At 43.1% G+C, this 20,467-nt stretch overlaps 1 protein-coding gene across 2 annotated transcripts in view; it reads right to left on the bottom strand.

Moving 5' to 3' along the window:
* The window catches only part of LOC140996198 (gamma-aminobutyric acid receptor subunit rho-2-like), a 35,722-nt gene extending 17,331 nt beyond the window's left edge, over positions 1 to 18,391 (bottom strand). The window contains exons 1-2 of one of the 2 annotated variants that reach the window (XM_073466508.1): positions 18,270 to 18,391; positions 14,417 to 14,523 (exon numbers count right to left, since the gene is read on the bottom strand). In XM_073466508.1, the coding sequence (XP_073322609.1) occupies positions 14,417 to 14,523; positions 18,270 to 18,391 (229 nt within the window). Of the gene's footprint in view, positions 1 to 14,416; positions 14,528 to 18,269 lie in introns of both variants that reach the window. The other variant, XM_073466509.1, reaches the window with a different exon arrangement.
* Positions 18,392 to 20,467: the final 2,076 nt, after the last annotated feature.

Genomic DNA, 20,467 nt, shown 5'->3' with positions numbered 1-20,467 from the left:
CTGGACTGTCTTCTGTTACATGTCTGTGTTAGCATGTTTCTGTCCAGGGTTACATTCACTGTCTCATGCAGTCAAAGTACAGGAGCTTTAAGAGCTTTACCTGTATGAGGTGTTTGACTCCATCTCATTCAGCGTTACTGTAACTGATTCTTGTAAATGCTTCATATCTCTTTATCATATTTGTTTTGACCTCTGACCTCTCCGTAAGGATAACAGCATTACGTGTGACCCTGTCACATGCACACAATGCTCACAGGCATTGAGCTGAAGTGGAGGCAAGATTTACAGGCGATTTGAACCACTTTGCATCACTTATCTATACAGTCTGTAATCCACAGAGATTAGCAGAGACACTAAATGCTAGATTAGAGTCACCAAAGCTCTTCAAATGAGGGGCTGTGGAGGGATCTCTGTGTTTGGGATTATTCTTCACTTACTGGGACAATGGCATCAAGTGTGTCGCACTTGAAATGTCATCATATTGAAACCAACTAAATCACCAGTGTCTACCTGGTCAGAGTATCGAGCAGCATTTAGAAATTTAAATCTCCTCTATGTTTGTTCATTTGTGATGCTGAACCGAGTGCAGGCTCACTGTCACTGTCCGACTGTTTGACTGAATCCAAATGTCCAGATTTCACAGCGCCTGCTGACTTTCAGACTTTAGAGGTGCATCCCCAGTCTGCAGGTCAAAGGACCATCCATATCCACAACTCAGACACAAAGACTTTGAGGACTACCAGTGAACACTTGATGATCTCAGAAGAAGAAGAAGCAGAATCCACATCAAGATGGAAGTTATAACCCAGTGATGTTCAAACTTCTTACACCATGGACCACCTCAGAGGATATTATTCTTCCACCATATGATCCACATCGTTGACTCAAACAAAACTGAACACTCTGGGTTTCAGTACATCACTCTGTGACTGGATGTTGGACTTCCTCAGAGTCTTCAGAACATGTGATATGAGTCCTGACAGACATGGATGTGACGTCAACTGTGCACATGACACTTTTAAATAAAGCTCCATGCGGGGACACTTACTGAGGACTGCTCACTGTCATTAAATCAGACTGCTGGCTGACATCACTTTTGTGAACTACTGTACATCACTCTCCGCTGCAGCAGAATCACATACTAGCATTAATTACCAGATCCATGCAAACCTCACATTATATGGGCCTAATACAAACTGGACTCATGAAGCTGATACTGTGTACATATTAATGGCATGTGCCCTTGACTCCAATAAGTCCAGCAGTAATAAAACACAAGTGTGATAATCTACAGTCTGAAAGCAAAGTGAAAGTACTGCTGTCCAGATGTTTACAGGCTCATGTGTGATTGATACAGAGTAGCTCCTGTCTGTAGATCCCGATGTGTGCTATTGACATTACAGTTACACTGTGAGTGAAGAACCACACACACACACACACACACACACACACACACACACACACACACCACAGCCAGTAGTTTCAGAGAGGGCCTGTCTAAACACAACAGATCACCCCCTGTGGACTCTATAGGAGACAAAACAAACTATAATGGGACACCACTGAGGGAGAGCTGTGATGCAGCTTAGACTGTGTTAATGCAGAACTACAGCTGTCACACAGATCTGAAGTGCTTCACTCACTTTATGCAGACACGCTGAAGGCTTACTGTGCACTGAGAGAATCTGAATAATCTTTTTTGGCTCATAAAATATTTACAGATGAAGATCAGATTGTGAAATAACAGACTGAGATGTCTGTGATGGGAAGGTGTTTCAGATCGGCCTTCTTCTTCACAGACAATCAGTGATGTGAGGATGAATCACACATGATGTGATCAACCAGGTTCCTCATGTTCTTTATGTGTCCTGAATATGAGTCAAAACAACATCAGTCATGACTCGTGTGCCTGTACAGCTTCTCATTAACATCTCTTGTTGTTGACGACATGACAAAGGCCAGATACTGGGACAGACTAATGAGTATGAATTCTTAAATATCATTAAATCATTTGACAATAAGTCACCACAGGATGTCTGACCTGATGCACCGGCATCTTTCTAAATGTCCCTGAGGACCTAACACCAGGTGTAACCTCCTACAGTCTGCATCAGATCGAGGTTAGTTTGAATCTAGATGTGAACAGCTGTTACCTGTGTTTGATTACTGAATCAGTCCCTGTGTATTTCAGTCTGTTTTCAAATCAGTTCCTCCGTCCTGTTTTATGTCTAATGTATCCTTTGTTTGAAGCACTTAGTGGAGGTGAGCCATCAGGGACAGACTGAGACTCCCACACAGACTGTACCTGCATCATGAGCTGCTGCTGACGCGGACAGCAGCAGCAGGATATTTATTGTGTCTTATTAATGTTATTGAAATGACATAATTGTGTTACAGTGATGTATTGGGGGGGGGGGTTAGTGTGGAGTCTGGAAGAACTCATCAGAATGAAGCTGTACAGTCCAACAAGTTTGTCTTCACCGTGTTTCAGCGTCCGTATTGATGAGCAGCATCCCGACACATCTGAATGTGAATGGAGAATTGACATCAGGAGCTAATTCACCACAGATCAAACGATGAGGTGACATATTGTAATAAACTGACCACTGCTGCCGGGACAGTCATCAGAAAGAAGACAGACCTCCAGCAGATGGTGGCAAACGGTTTATCACTTGTATGTTAAATCTCCAGCAGGCAGTAAATGTTAATGTCAGGCTGTTTCACTGGCTGTGTGCAGCAGTGTGTTAGTTAGTTATTGATTAGGGCTTTCAATGTTTACAAGACAATGATGAACAAATGTTCTGACTGATCCATTTGCCATCTGTTTTCTCACAAACACAGCTGATGCATTTGTCTCCACCAGCGCTGTGATTTGTGCTTTTAACGCAGCCAATCAAACAGGGATGTTATCACCACCACTGCATCTCTATAAACAGTGTTTGTTCGAGGCTCATAATGCTGACAGCCCGGCCACTTAGCCTCGCTGCATTAGAGCCAGCACGGCCACGGCAGCACCAGAACAGCCAGCCCTGATAGTTTACTGTGACAGCATGTCAGCAGCATTTATTACTGTCTGAACGTCTTATCAGTGATCATGTTGGACACATTAAAGTGATGTATCTGCACATGAACATCCGAAGAGTTTTGTGTGTTTACCTGATCATAAGAGACTATCAGCCTTCATTCCTGCATGTTCACAGATGTGACTGATGTAAAGAAACAATTAATAGTGATTTCAATTTGATGGCAGGCTCCAGTTTTACTGGTTGGGCTACATTTAGGATGTTTTTGTTGTTTTTTTGTGGCTTTAAATATGGCCTAATTTAATGTGACGTGCAGGACTTGCCACAAGGCAGACATACTGAAGATCAACACATACAGGTATCAGTCAGCTGCACGCAGCAGTGTCGCAGAGTGTTGTCTGACTGGTGCACATTCTCGTCGGCTTGCACTCTTATTTTTGGTGATTATCACTGCTTCTGTTGCAGGTGAAACCAAAGGTAAATGCTGACTTATCAATTTAATCCAGACCATCATCTTTTCCAAAACCTAACAGAGTAGTTTTATTGCCTAGATCTCACCAAACTGCAACTGAAAAGTCAAACGACCATTCAAAAGGTTTTCCAGCAGAAATCCTCCCATAAAACCTCCCAAACTGTCTTACAAGCAGAATATCACCTTCCATGCACATAGATCAGGTTAGATACAGAAATGATTGATAAACCATGTGCATGCAGGCTAAGACTGTCACAGAGCTCTCCCTCCAGGACCCTGGTGGGTGGAGTTAGGTCCTCAGAGACATTCAGCTCACCTGGTCCGTCTAACTATTACAGGCTGGACACTCTGGATTCCTGTGTGCTGCGTGGCGGCTGTGTCACCGAGCTGCCGCGGCTCACTGGTGTGTTTGTGTTCACACCGGCTGCGTGACGTGATTTTCCTTCACCACGCTGAAAGAGCCAGACAGCCGGAGGGAGCGAGGGAGAGGAAGTGAAATGAAGAGAGTGCACAGGACAGAAACTGCCTCACCTGTTGTGTGCAGCAGCCACACCTGACACACGTTGGAAGCGTCTCGTGCATCCAGTGTGAACGTCTAACCTGTTAACATGGACGCTAAAATGAAAAGTGAGAGGTAACGCCACGCAGCAGCGCTGCACACATCCACTGTGTCCAGCCTGTTAAAGTCTCACTCCAGTGTGTTTTGGTGTTTTTATATTTCGTATGTTTTTGAGTAATTACCTGATGATTGATGACTTCCTGTTGTTCACACTGTTCATGGAATATGCTTTGATGAATAACCTTGTATGGTACCTTGACCTCTCACAACATGTCGCCAAAAGAAGAGTCAACTTTCGGATCACATGACTCGGTGTTGTTGAGCCTAACATCATGCTGGTGACCAGCAGAGCAGTAAAGCACAACACATGCTGGTCCTTCTGGTCTCACCAGTGTACAGTATGCTGACCATGCTTGTTAGTAGCCAGTGTATGTTGAGTGTATGTGACTTGTCTATTCTCGATGGTTGACTTAACGTTGCCACCATAACCAATGTTGTGCGTATATGCTTGTTGTTCAATCTATGTGTCAGGTAGTAATGCTGTAATATGTTTTATTTATTTATTTTTTTACACCGTAAATGCAACAGTGGTGTCCTGTTAGCACACAGTTGTCTCTGTAAGAACAGAAAGCTTTTGCATTAAGTGCAAAACACATTTTATTTTCAACAAAGTTGTTAAAGCTGCAGTAATAACCAGGACCAGGATAAACATGACACGCGTTTGACAAATGATGGCCTTGTTCAGTTGATATTAACGTGTTCTCAAACATTTACTGTTTACACGTCCAGCAACATTATCATCACTCTGAGACGTGTTTGTGTCTCGCCGATGAAGGGAAGAAAACACTGAGAACAATGTCTGTTCAGCTGCTGAATGCTCCTCTATGTCTGTTCACCAGCTCGTCTCTAACCGAGTCTGTCTGCGGTGACAGACACTGAGGATGAGAGCATAGAGCCGTGGGCTATAAAATCAAGACTAAGAGCTAAAAGAGGCCAAAAGGCTCAGAGGAAATGCAGAGTTAACACAAAATCCTGTAACTTTCTGTGCTATTTTCCTAGGTTTATGCACTGACTTATTGGTCAGGATAATGTTTTACTCACCACCTACTTTGTAGAGATTTGGCAGCAAGAAGCTGAATCACATTTCCATAAACTTAAATATACAGTATGTAACATTTCCTCATTAAAATGTCTGTTACATTGTTTTATATTTTGTTGAATCCTAATGTGTAACCAGTGTTGGGGCTAGTTACTTTAAAAAGTAATATATTACAGATTACATATTACTCTCAAAAATAGTAATGCCTTACACTACTATATTACTCCCTGGAGAAAGTAACTAGTTATATTACTAGTTATATTACTAGTTACTTTTTTTCTACTTACTCTAAAATTGCCTGAGATGCATAAGATGGAAAGAGAGCAGACAAAGGAGGAGTCTTCTTGAAGGTCTTTATTAACCCAACAACAGACTGGCCTACATGCTGTTTAACTTCCTCAATTAACATTGTCTAGTGCAAATACAAACAAGTGTACTTGTGCAATCAAATACAAAGAAATATTAACTAATATTGAAAATAGTGGTTGAATTTCCAGCCGTCGAACGAGGTTTTTTGCAGAGCGGTGCCTTCTTCAGGACACGAGCTAGCAGAAGCAGCAGCAGCAACATGCTCCGGACTTGTTGACTCTTCTCTGGCGGGTGCCGCTGGCGACCAATCGGTGATGGTAAATGATACCTCGTGTCAAACCCCAACCAATCACTGATCCATTCACGCCCCCCCCCTCCCTCCGTGCTGTTTTGTGTGATGCGTGTGTGGTGAAGTAGCTGGTAGCTACTAGCAAATGTAACGCAAGTAACGAGCCCGGAAAATTGTAATATTATTACTATTTTCAGTAGAGTAATGCCTTACACTACTAGTTACTTGAAAAAGTAATCTGATTACAGTAACGCGTTACAAAGTAACGCGTTACACCCAACACTGTGTGTAACTCTTTGCAACGTAAGGGTGCATTTCATTTGGTCGCCTGTGACTTTAACTTCCATGAAAACATCAGACGAGACGTCAGTGAAGAAGGAAACGTGACTTCATGTTACATGAAAACATCTTTAATAAACTGTCACGTCTGTGAACACTTCTGCATGAAGATAGATATTTATTGCCGATGGCGGCTGTTTAACAATGAGGACAACATTTCCCATGATCCTATGCTACTTGTCGCCGTCATCAAACTGCGTCTCTTGTTTTCATTGCTTTGATTGAGAGACCTCTAGTGGCAGACATCAGCTCAAACTACATAAACAGACTCAATAGTAAAGAAAGCTGTACAGTGTGTTCAGTACAAACACAGTGAATAACTGTCGTAATGTAAAAACACAGGACAGTGACACCAAGTCTATAAATAATATAAATAAGTCTATTAATGTCAGGATGTCAGAGTACCAGATGTACTTTTACAGCCAGTTTTGGATCTCCACTCATTTCTGTGTTCTTCGGTTGGGACAAAGTGTCATTTGCAGGGTAACAGCTGTCTGATGGCGTAACAGATTGCTGCCTGTGCTAATCTAAGCTGTAAACAGGAGGAACCGCTGCCAGCTTAATCTGCTCATCACTGCTGAAGTGGGGCCTGCCATGCAGCTAGGCAGAATTAGGCTAGGCTAACAGTGGAGGCAGGCTGAATTATGTTGGGTGAAGCTAGCCGCTAAAGCTATACTCCAGTCGCCTCAAATAAAGCCCACATCTCCAGATGGTATCTGGGTGTTATACTGACCATTCCATCAGTGAGCACTGCTGAAAGCTTTAGCTACAGACACTGTAGCCCAGTGTTGTGTTCCCCTGAGCCCTCGCAGCCTGTCAGCCTGTCACTCTGCTACTCATTCCTGCTGTTCATGACATCTAATGCCTTTAACCTCTTTTCATGCCAACACACGAGTCACTCAACTCGGCACACATTGAAAAGTGACAGCATTTAAATAAAGCAGCAGTGAGCCTAAATCAATGGATTATTACAGTTTCCTTTGATGTAGAGAGCTTGATACAATCTTCTAATTGAATCTCCACAGTTCTGACATCAAACTATGGCAGCAGCAGTCACAGCGCTCATGTTTGGAAGATATCATGCCATGTTGGTTATTTTAAGATTTGCGGGGGATGATAGTCAATCATTTGATTCATAGTACGACTAAAAACTGTTATGGCTGTTTGTGTACATCAATGATGCCTCAATGGTCCTTTAACCTTTTCATCAAGACTAAAAGATTAGAGATCGTTCAGTGGCAGAGCTCCCAGAATGAGGCTGCAGCAGGGAGCCGCTGCAGGAGACCCAGAGCTGTTTACTTCCTCTACATGAATAAAGACATATGAAGTGCTTCGGGACTTCTACCTTCTTTTTAAAGACTGTATTCCTCAAGGTCACGTTTGCTGCCAGCTCCACGATCAGCTCAACTGTCCTTAAGCCTCAGGTACACTTACTAATGGTCAAAGCTGCATTCATCGATCTTTATGGACACAGAACATGTGGAAATATCATCACATATAAAACATATCTGACATTTCAGCCTCTAAGCTTTTATAGAGAGCAGAACTTTTGTTGAGGTCATGTGGTCCACTCCACATGTGTTGACAGGTCTGTCAGAATTCTTAAAACAGTCTTGTATTGTTTGTATCAGAACCCCAAAACCCAGGGTGGGTTTGAGCAGCATTTTATTTATAAAATCACTAAAATTATACCATTTACTCAGTTTTCATGAGGAAAACGACCACATAGGTCGACTGTGGAAGCAGCTTGTTACGACTCATATTAATGTTTCTTGTCACCTCATGGCCGTTATAATTATTGCGGCACTAAAAACAGGAAGTCAGGCAAGGGAACAAGACTGAGGAAGTCAGGTACAAATTGTTTCATGTCCAGTGTGAAACAAACACTTCTGTGTTTGTAGTACATGGTTCACCTAAGCTTAAAAATATATTTTATCAAAATCTACGAAGCATGAAGCCCCTCAGCTGCTACTTGATTTACTCAAGAACAAACAAAATACTTGCAGCAAACACATAACAATTCTCAAAATGCAAATAGACAGTTTGAATTAAACACTCTCTAACCATTCATAGCTTTTAAAGCATGACAATGTTATTAAAGCAGGACGATTGGTAAATGATCTGCACTGATGAATAATATGATATAATCATATAATCTGTATCTGTTGTCCTCAGCTGCTTCATATTGGATCAGAAGCTTTTCCTGCAGTTCATTAAATCCCAACTCATCACTAGAATAAACGTTGGCAATGTTCAAACGTTACATGTCTTATGTTCCTTTAGGTTCAGTTTTTAATGTAATGTTGTGAAACGCTGTGCTTATGCTCTGGTCAGGTTTAGGCACAAACACACTTGGTTAGCTTTAGGAACACATCATGTTTTGGTCGCCACAAACACAGCCGGAAATTGTCCCGAAAATGTTCGTTGGCTTCACGCTTACAAATGTTGAAACACAGTTGTGAACTTTGGTCTGTGGCTTGGCAGATTGCTAGCTCAACCCCAGCAGCATCCCCTCCACTTCCAGATATAGAATCAGGTCATGATGTGTAATGTGAACATGATATTAAATGTATTGTAGAAACGTCAGTATGGTATGTGTGACATGGACAAATGTGAACATATCAGTGGTTTGCATAAATCATTTGATTGTGTTGACTGTGCTGTTAAATCCCTGCAGCCATGTGAAGGCAGCAGGACAGATCCTGTATATTCACACATCTGCAGCCTCTGACAGCACAGTGCCTCTGTTTACTTTCATTACATCACCTGTAAATGACACCAGGCTCCTACACAGGAACCCTAAACACCTCAACATTACCTCTGCTCTGCCTGTGTGTGCAGGAGATGTTGGACCTCATCAGTTCTTCGTCACAGCCTCATGCCCAACTTTCTTCTGAAAAACTATGTTTTTTCTTGAAATTCATTCGGGTGCAAACGCTGCAGTCACATCAGTTACAATATGATGTGAACATTTATGAGGTGAGACAGTGGAAACAGTAGCGGTTTGATGCCATCATACAGACCCTCGGCCTCGTCCTACAGATCTATGGTGTGGATTTCCAGCATGTTGAGCTGCTGTCGTCATGCATCGCTGTGATTGGCCTGGAGTTGTATCACCACACCCTCCTGTCTTTATTCGAGCCCACCATCAATATACTCATCTAATCCTCAGTGATATGAAAATATTGATTACTGCAGGCTTTAGGTCAAATGAAAGAAGGTACTCACAGAAGCTCTAAACAGTCTGTGGCTTCATATATTCTATATTAATACAGCTCAACCTAAACATGCATTATGCACGGTCTGCCACCAGGGGTGTTTCAATTAAAACAATGAAAGTTTGATGATGTTCTGCAGGAGTGTGGCATCATGGGAGCTGTTGTCTAACCCGAACTACCAACATTGGTAATAACAATCTGTCTTCATGACTCAGAGATGAGGTTATGTTTATTCTCATTAACCAACTTCTTCCTCACCTGACGCATCATCTGATGTTTCCCTGGAGATAGACACATAGATAGATAGAGCAGTGTAACTTTAAGTGAGGGTGGATGATATATTAAAGTAATAGGCTGCATGAAACAACCCCACCTCTGACTCTCTGACCTCTGGTAAATCCTCAACACTGCTAAGCCACCACATTTTCTGAAAAGCACACAGCGGCTCTGGTATACAGTGAACAGATCATAACATGAGTCGCTCCGAGCCCATACATCAAATGATCTGGCCGACGGCTTTCTCCCTCGCTCCCTTCAGCGTGGATTAACAACAAGCTTAATGTGTTATCTTTCTGAGGATTAAGAGCAATAATACAGCCCACACGTTAGCCACACTCACCCCCTCTGTCCACTGAAGACACGCAGCATCTCACTTCATCTAGATCTTTTTAAATGTGCACTGCACAACCATGTAATATGTCATAGTGTTGTCGTGCACACAGTTTGTACTCAGGACTGGTATCATGAGGATTTTAACAATAATACTAATCTTGTTGATGCTCCTTATCGTCTCCATTCTTTTTCTTTAATAAATAATCGCTTTTTAAAAAATATATTATTTAAAAAAAGAATCAATTCAGAACAGGAATAGATCATAAATAAATACATATATGTATATTGTTTCTAGAGCAGCAACAGTAATATTTACAGCAGCACAATCATTATATGTCATATAATATGTCAATAATAAGTCACCAGAAACAAACCTAATCAAACCAGTGAGTAAAGTTTAGAAAGAAAGACGTCAGTATCAGTCCTCCTGCCTGTGCTGCAGTCATTCACTGGCTGCTGGTCCAGAGTCAGTCAGCAGCAGTCACAAGCTGAGCTGAACAGAGACTGTGGACAATAACGAGTCTGTGGACAGTAACCAGACTGTGGACAGTAACCAGACTGTGGACAGTAACGAGTCTGCGGACAGTAACGAGTCTGCGGACAGTACTACTGATCAGTAGTACTGATGGTGACATCACTACTGACCAGCACTACTGATCAGTAGTACTGTCCAGTAGTACTGGTCAGTAGTACTGTCCAGTAGTACTGTCCAGTGGTACTGATCAGTAGTACTGGTCAATAGTACTGTCCAGGAGTACTGGTCAGTAGTACTTTCCAATAGTACTGTCCAGTAGTACCGATCAGTAGTACTGGTCAGTAGTACTGGTCAATAGTACTGTCCAGTAGTACTGGTCAGTAGTACTTTCCAATAGTACTGTCCAGTAGTACTGATCAGTAGTACTGGTCAGTAGTACTGTCCAGTAGTACTGTCCACTACTACTGATCAGTAGTACTGATGGTGACATCAGTACTGATCAGTAGTACTGTCTAGTAGTACTGATCAGTAGTACTGATGGTGACATCAGTACTGATCAGTAGTACTGTCTAGTAGTACTGTTCAGTAGTACTGATCAGTAGTACTGATGGTGACATCAGTACTGATCAGTAGTACTGTCTAGTAGTACTGATCAGTAGTACTGTCTAGTAGTACTGTTCAGTAGTACTGTCTAGTAGTACTGTTCAGTAGTACTGATCAGTAGTACTGATGGTGACATCAGTACTGATCAGTAGTACTGTCTAGTAGTACTGATCAGTAGTACTGTCTAGTAGTACTGATCAGTAGTACTGATGGTGACATCAGGGCTTATTTCTAATGAAAGGATGTTATTTGAAGGGGACAGTTGGGGGCTTGACCCATACGAGAGACTAAAAGTCTGGATATCTTAACCTTTGGACCATTTCTTATAAATGTATATGAAGCTTGTGAGTTCCAAAACTACTGAAGTTCAACACTAAGTGTCTTGAAAGAGCCTTTAATTGAGTTTCTCTTTGATTTTGGGTTGTATCTCCTGAGGATGGAGATATTCATCATCACTGTCAGATGTCTTGGCAGCTACTGGCCAGGTAGAATGTAAATAGTGACACCCTGCATCAGGAATCTGACTCAGTGTTTTTCTTACCCTTTCTTTAGCATCCTCATTAAAACACCATTCACAAAGTGGATCAAAGAGGTCGTTCACTCACTGAAAACTGTGAGCTCCTTCAAGTTTAGAGAACCATCAGGGTCGTTGTCAGGTAAGCCTTGATGGCCAAGGTGTTGCCTTATTTATGTCCTGGAAGCTCGTCATAGCTGTACAGACTACTTCTTCTTGTTCCTCCACCTGCTCCCAGCTGGGACTGTAGCCTTCATGCACTCTGTGCTCTTTCAAGCTTCACAGTCTCCACTTAGCCACATGAAATCCAATACTGTATGACACAGATTGCCATGATTGCCAGCACTTTCATGCTGCCAGGGAGATAAAGCCATTCAATATTCAAGCTTGATTGATTGATAGATAGATAGATAGATAGATAGATAGATAGATAGATAGATAGATCCAATCAGTGCCCTAGGAGGAACTTCTGGCAGCTACTGCCGAGGTTCAGATGAGTGCTTGTTTGAAAACAACGATGGCGGCTCCTCCGCAGGTTAGCGTAGCTGCTATAGCATCAGCTCTATCAGAAGTGGAGAGCAGAGTGAAGAACAGCACTGGAGGCTTTTCTCCAGGAAGAGATGTTTTCACTCTTCTCCTCACTGACTTCAGTAAGAGTTTGATTTAACAGCGGCGGCTGTAGCTCAGGGGTAGAGCCACTGTCTTGTTAGCGGAAAGTCGCTGGTTTGATTCCCCTGGTCTGCATGTCAAAGTGTCCTTGGGCAGGATACTGAACCCCAAACTGCTCCCGATGTGCTGACAAAAGCATCTGCTAAATGCCCTAAATGTAACAGCAGGCTCTGCTGGTGGTTGAAGTTTGTCGTGAGAGACGATCACCTCCAGAGTATTTTTGTGCCCTTTTACAAAATGTTCCCGGCGGTCTCTCTCCACATGGTCTGTGTATTGAACCATCTGGTGTGTCAGGTTCACTTAAACATATTTAAACAATGGAAACCTGTGAACCTCCATCACAGTTTACAGACAGATTTAAAACTTCATTTTCAGACAGATTTTTAGTGGCTTAACAAACACAATTCGTTTCAGTTCAACCACCAACATAAAAAACAGGTTTAGATGATCTGTATCAACTTTCTGCGTATTTAAAAGTGACCTGATCATGTGAGTGCATGAGCTGCCTGCAGCTACAGAAGTAAAAGCCAAGTTGCGATAAACAATTGGTTTTCTTTTTTAAAAGCGACCGGATATTTTTCCTCTGCTTTGGATGACAACAGGTTGCTCTATATGTTCTCAGTCTGTTATTGACTTGCCTATCAGAGGAAAGGGAGGACTCTTTCAGCCTATCTCATTCTGATGCAGCTAAGCCAGTAGTTTACTGATCTGTTATGGTGGAAAATCCATGTTAAAGTATTATTCAGTATAAAAACAGCTAAGGGTTTAAACACATCTGGAGGGGGCAGCCCTTTGTATCAGACTCTTTATACTAATGCAACTAGAGCCGTGTATCCTCTGCTGGGACTTTGTGCCAGAACCCGGCTATTTTTAGTCCCATTTCCACTGTGACCTCCGGCTGCACGCTCTGCCTTTCTCTGAACAATCACACTAACAGCGGAGAAATGACATCACTTAACGACAGCTTCATCCTCCGCTGCTAACAAGGTACAACTTCAGAGGAAGACGAGTCAGGAGATTTATTCCTGTCCCACCCTATTTCAGAGCAGAGATGCAAGTCTGTCTTAGCTTCTAGACGTCTTTATGAGCAGATCCAACGACTTTCATTTGAGAACCCAAGAGAGGTGCAAGAGGCACTAAGCATATCAACAATGACTGAGGCTTCAGTGACTTTCCAAGTATTTCAATGAACAACACTAACATTACAACAGCTTGTCTATGAAGTGTATGAAACATTCTGTGAATGCTTCAAAAAAAACTCTTGACTGTTTCCTTTTGTGATCCAGCTGGGGAAAAAAAAGTCAGTTAATTGTTGAGACAACCTGGTGATGGAGCGAGTCATGTTGAGGGTGGAGGCTGGTGATGGAGCGAGTCATGTTGAGGGTGGAGGCTGGTGATGGAGCGAGTCATGTTGAGGGTGGAGGCTGGTGATGGAGCAAGTCATGTTGAGGGTGGAGGCTGGTGATGAAGCGAGTCATGTTGAGGGTGGAGGCTGGTGATGGAGCGAGTCATGTTGAGGGTGGAGGCTGGTGATGGAGCAAGTCATGTTGAGGGTGGAGGCTGGTGATGAAGCGAGTCATGTTGAGGGTGGAGGCTGGTGATGGAGCGAGTCATGTTGAGGGTGGAGGCTGGTGATGGAGCGAGTCATGTTGAAGGTGGATACTTGAACTGGTATCACATCAAAGAGCACCATCACTGTGACTGACCAATCACCTTGTTCTGATGTCATGGTTCTGAGACTTATGTTGGTGTTCCTTTTGGAACATCGTAACAAATGTGGCACCAGGACCATCATTTCAACAAACAGCCACAAGGTCCACTTCCAGAGCAAGCCGGAGGTCTCTCAGCGAGGAGACTGGGGTCAGTGGAGCATATAGTTCACCTACTTTTACCTATTTGTTTGCTGTTTTAGGTTTAGGCGACAAAAACATTGATCACGATCATGATTAATCATGTCGTTCAGACACAACACCAACGTGGCGATGTCAGATCGTGCTGCAGGTGGAGCTGTAGATGGAGCTGTAGATGGAGCTGCAGGTACTGAACACATCCTGATGATAATGGATTTGGATTCATACATGAGGTTTGAGGAAGCCTGTTGAATCAACTTTGATACTATTTTCATTTTTGACCACATCTCATGTTCTTCATGAGTGAATGGAGACAAGAGACAAGATGAATAAATGCACAACAGGAAAATAATGCATGAAAATGTGAGGAACTCTCCACACCTACCTCCAAATGCTGGTCTCATGGTGAAGTCATGATCATCTACTTTGAGCAGGTGCTCCGTCTTCATTTTGCGAGACTTGGTCACATCTGGAGGCTTCTTTGCCAAAGAGCTAGAGGAAGAGAAGATTCTGTCAGAGGAGGTTTTGAACCAACACTGAAGACTTGACTCAATCTGCTGGGACAGCTGGGGACAAGAACTGAGACTCAATCCTTTCTCCTCAGCAGAGTAAATGTCTTTCTCTTTCATCTGCATCCCAAATGTCTAAAGGAGCCACTGAGAGCTCAACCCGACACTAATCATCATATCATGGTGGAGAAAATGCTAATGTGTTTTAGAGATCAGCCCTGTGTTTCAACCACACAGTCACCCTGACAGCAGACACCAGTTCCTCCTAAAACTCTATTTGTGTCCTTGGTTGAATAGACGGCCGTGCTGTGATAATTGTCAGAGCTATTTTGTGGGTCTCACAGTGATGCAGTGTTTAGAGCACATGCTGTGTTAAATCACCTGTCTGGACAGACGGATAAATGTTTTCTCTAACAGTCAGCAGAAAAGAGGAGACAGACGTGTTGTCCTCCCTGCCCTCGTGTCCATTCAGGGTTCGATATGTTTGAATGCAGCTCTGTCTGAGCGTATATATATATATATATATATATATATATATATATATATATATATATATATATATATATATATATATATTATATATATATACATATATAAATAATAATATAAATAATAATGTTAACAATAATAACATGCCTTCCAGAATGACACGTGGTAATGTTAATCTACCTGACAGCTACAGTGGGCTCTGACAGTCTGAAACCACTCATCATCTGTGAAATCCAGGTATGTCTCAGTCCACCTCACACATTAAGCTCCTGACAAACTGCTGCTCGTCCTCTGAGACTCTACAGGACAGTCTGTTCTGACAGGACCACTGATTGGACTCTTGTGTTGTTAATTTAGTCAGTTCTGTGTCTGTGATGAAGCTGCTTTTCTGTCTCTCAGTGAACTGAGCTGGATGTATTGATCCTCTGATGCTGTGCTCACTTTGGGTCTGTCTGCTTGTGTTTTGGAAACAACTGATCCAGTTTAGAGTTCCAGCGCCGCCCCATTAGGAACCTTTAGTCTGCCCATGATGTGACGCTGAGGAAGACCCTCTTTCTTATAACACTGTGACTTCTGACACTTTCATTTACTTTCTTAAACTTTCTGATTATTTCCAGGTTTGAGTGACCACAGATGTTTTAATGTGGTCTCAGCCCTCCATGACCTTCACAGCCCTGTTTACAAGATGATAACCGCTGAGGTCACTGAAAACACAAAGCAACAGAACAACTGTTGTCAGGAGATGGAGGTGAGTTGTCTCTCGTGTCCGACCCCGTCTCACACAAAATATGTTTATATACAACCACTGTAATTTACAACAGCAAATATGCTTTAAAGGAAACATTATGCCGACCATTTAAATTTCTATTAATTGTGAATGAATAGCATAAATGTGTTGTCAAAAATATAGATTTTTCGATACATAAAAGTTCTAAATACAATACACAATACTCGTTTTCTGCAGTAGAGATACATCAGCTGCTCTCTCTCTCTCTCTTCTCTCTGACGCCAGGTTGACACACACACACACAAACACACACACACGCAAACACACACACACACACACACACACACACACACACACACACACACACACACACACACACACACACAGAGAGAGATCTTCTTAAAATAGCCTGATCAAATGAGAAAAAATACAAATATTTCTAAAATTGTGTGATATTAAATGTCACCACAGAAACATCAGAAAATGTTCATGTTTGTTTAATATCTACTCTTAGTGACTCCAGCGTTTATGAACCTTTGGATGCTGGTGCTGCAGGACCAGGAGCATTTGGTCTGAATGAACAGAGAAAGAGTCCTCAGAGACTTCAGCAACATTAAAACAGCATCTGCACAGACCCACAGTATGTCCCTCACCTTAACCAACTAGACCCGTCCACTGTCATGTGGCGTATGGACTCACAGCACGGCCTCATTCACTGTGAGTTTGCAACAATAAACCTGCAGTGGGTGTGAGTGCGGTTACACTTTCAAAATAAAGGCACAGAAACTACTCGTGGTTTGGCCTAACAATAACTACTTCCTAAACAATCAGCAGTAACTATCTGCTTGAAACGCGGGCCTCCTGGGTGATGACCCACCTGACCAACCCGACCTCCTCTACATGTGGACTGTCTGGCTCTTTGTACTACGTTGATCCTTTGCTCTCTTTATCGCCCCCTGCTGCTTCAGAAGACCAAACCCTCACACACACTTGTGTCCTCTAGTGGATTTCTGAGTCTGTTACATGCTTTGGTGTCAACCTCACCACAGACGTGACACCTGCCTGACATTTTATGAATGGATGGTTCTGAATGGAAGGGCTCTCTCTCTGACCCTCCTACAGTAACACTATGACGTGTCCCCCAAACCAAGCAGCACAACAGGACTCTGCCTCTCTAAAGGAGCATTTCCTGCAGGACCACATTCATTTTCAGCACTTCTCAGTTACAATTCATGACTATATGATGTTTAAAGAACCCACCTGGTTCAGGTTTCAGGGGAGGGATTGAGTGCACAGCTAAAAGTGGGCGTGGCTATCAGAAACTGAAGGTGACCGTCAGAGGGAGCAGCATCAGTGACTGCTCCGTCGACCCTTTCATCCACCCAGTCCTCCACCCTGAAAGGTTTTGAGGGTCTCTGCCAACATTGTTACAAACAGCAGCTATAATTCACGCGGCCACTAGAGGTCTTTGTCTGGTTCATAGAGATGCTGGCTGTTTGAGAGCAGGTGATGCTGCTGTCTGCCTCTGAGGACAGTCAGTGCTCTTCTTCTGAACCTCACACTCCTCCAGATGAGCAGGTTGCCGTCCTGCAGGCAGCCTCTCCACCCTCCTGTGTGGGTGGTGTTTTGGCAGAGTGCTTTGCTCTGATATAACTGCAGTCCATTTACTGTTCACAGCCCATGCACTTTTCATTTGCCCAATTTAACCTTTTTTTATATGATTTCCTCATCGTCTCCACTCCTTCACTCTTGTTACAAAGTGCTGACATACAGGTCACTTTCTTATTAACAAGATATCACTCTTCTGTAACACAGCCACAGATGCCTCGACATGAAGCTACACATTTACTCTTGTGACCACAAACCGTTCACACAGAGCAGAGTTCAGACCAGTGGCTTTTTCCCATTCTGATAAGTCACAGCCTGCACTTCTCTTAACATGTAGCCCACCATGCATCATTGATTATTAGCAGATAGAGCAGCTGATTTATCTTCCTGACACTCTGACGACTTCACTCTCTTTTGGTAATTGTTGTTTTTTTTAAAATTCAACATTTAATTTGTGAAATGTAAAAAGCAGAGCTGCAAAGATTTGACCATTAATCGATCAAGAAAATTAATAAGCATCAAATTTGATAATCAATTAATCGCTGTAGACGTTTTTCAAGTAAAAATGTCAAACATTGTCTGGCTGCAGGTGCTTCAATGTGAGAGTCTTTGAGTTTTGGACTGTTGGTTGGACAGAAGCAGCTCTGGGAAACTGTGATGAGCATTTTTAATGTTGACATTTTAATGCCTCAAAGATAAATCGTGAAATAATGATCGATCATGAGAAGCAGCCCTGGTCAAATCTTCTGATTAAAAAGTGGGCTTGAGCTCCACTACTCTTCAGCTTCCAGCTGTCTCCATGTCTCTCCTGTCACACCGTCCATTAGTGACATGCTGCTAATGAGATGATCACAAATCAATTATCACACTGAATCTCCCTCATGGAGCGACTAGCTGCCACTTACGTGCCATGCTTCTGGGTCTCCACAGTACCGGTCCATCTCCGCACCCGGTGGCCGTGCCGACGGCATTCACCGGTAACAACCAGACATAAGAGTAAGATCAGAGGTTTGGTCACATAAGGCATGTTGACGGCGCAGATCTACAGGTGAGTCTGTTGAAAGCTCCTTTCAGTCGGTTCATTCCAGCAGCGCGCAGCCGGCAGCGCATGGCTCTCAGCAGAGGAGGCTGCACGCGTCCTTGGTCATGGCATCAGACTCTCTCCCGCGTGAGGCTGCAAGAGTGAGTGTGTGTGTGTGTGTGCGATCCCATACACTGTGTGTGCGCTTATCCTCACGGGAGAGAGAGAGAGAGAGAGAGAGAGAGAGAGAAAGAGAGAGAGAGAGAGAGAGAGACTGAACATCTGTAGCCTACATGCTCCGAGGGGGGAACAAACCACACACACACACACACACACACACACACACACACACACACACACACACACACACACAGGGATTATTTGCAGCCTGACACAACAAGAGAGGCAGATTATTCCTCCCTCTTGTAAATAAAAACCTCATCACAGGAATCATGTTTCAGTCCTCTCAGGGACATGCTGGAGCAGTTTAAATGCAACCCCCATTTTCACTTAGTACAAGGCCTGAGCCAGTGTTTCTGGGGCCAGGGGCTCAATCATTCACCATGAGATGAGTAAAATGAGTTCCCACATGATATTTAATGGTGGTGCTGCTGTTGGAGCATTGTGCACCATGCAGAGCAGCTGTAGATGAATGTCTGGCACTGTGCACGGCTCTCAGGATGACGTCAGTGTTTTCATATTGTGAACTTAATTTTAGCAGGATTTTCACTCCTCAATAAATAATCAACATCTTGTTAATGATCAGTCAGTTTTAGCTCCCATGCAGTCACAATAAGTGTTTCAGTGTTTCATCACAGATGTCTTGCTCTGTATCTCACTTGTATGTCAGAGAAAAAAAGTCATTCAACAGTAGGTTATTTAGTGACTCGTATGTTGTAAGAAGATGCACTTAGGAAGAGTGAAAGCTGAGCTGATTACAGTGAATGTTTCAGGACCAAAGACTGTGAGGGATATTTCAGACGAACTGGCCCTGACTGAAGGTGAATGTTACGTCCCCTGGGAGGTCTAGGGATTGTGGGGAGTAACACATTACAAAAGAAAGCTTAACTCCCAAATCAGTTTTCAGGTTTTATTATGTTACCCAAAAAAAAACAAAGATTTACTCTTTAAGCACACAAAGTGAAAATGCAAACAGAAAACTAACTTCCCTTTAAAAGAACAGGGAAGCTGGTGGCACTCCACAAACAAGTTTCCACTAACAGAAAAACACTAGAAGGTTCAGTCTGCTCTCGACGCTTCAGAACACACATACAGCATGGACGTGGCTGGATGACCCACTGGCTCCAGCCACAACTCCGGCCCCAGCTTATATCTTGCCCTGATTACTAACTGGAGACAGCCATGCACAATCACCTGCTCCAGCAGGGGAGGGCAGCACCTGGAGGACAGAGAAGCACAGAAGAGAGCAGCCACACCCACACACACAACCACTGACGGCTCTCAGGCCGTAACAGTGAACCTGTGAATTTCTCAGTTGTCACAGAAACAGGACACCAGACCAAACAGCTGTCGTTGCTGACAGTGACAAGTGGTTTGATTTCTCACCAGAAGATGTGAAACTGAAACCGATCAGACTCTATGAGTAGCCCTCCTTCACGGACCTGGAGCAGCTGGTGGCTGCCCTGAAAATGACAGAGAGGTCGGTATGGATCAACTCTATAAAGAGTTTTGTTCTAGTCGGGAGGAAATAGAGAAATCCAGACAGGACACCACAAAATCCACCAAGCGGCTGCACAGTGTGCCGGGCTCAGTCACCTTTGTTGAAACATGTAGGACTTCCTGACAGGTGCAGCACAGAGCTGATCAAAAACACTTCACATCTGTGAACTGTGACAAAAGGACAAAGGGACACTTGAATCATTCAAGAGCAGCAAAAAACATCCATGGAAGAAAACTAGGTGAGTCATGTCTTCTTTTCTTCTTTGATTTTTTTGCTGTCAAGGTCCAAATGTGATTTATTTGATCATTTATTTTGAGACTTGTTCACATAAGCTTTCACACACACCACACCCACACCACTGTGAAGCCCTTCTGTCCCTGGTTTGGTTCAACATGTCCCTC

This window comes from Pagrus major, chromosome 5 (assembly GCF_040436345.1).
Source record: "Pagrus major chromosome 5, Pma_NU_1.0".
Taxonomy (NCBI): Eukaryota; Metazoa; Chordata; class Actinopteri; order Spariformes; family Sparidae; genus Pagrus; species Pagrus major.
This window is presented reverse-complemented; position numbering and strand designations above follow the sequence as displayed.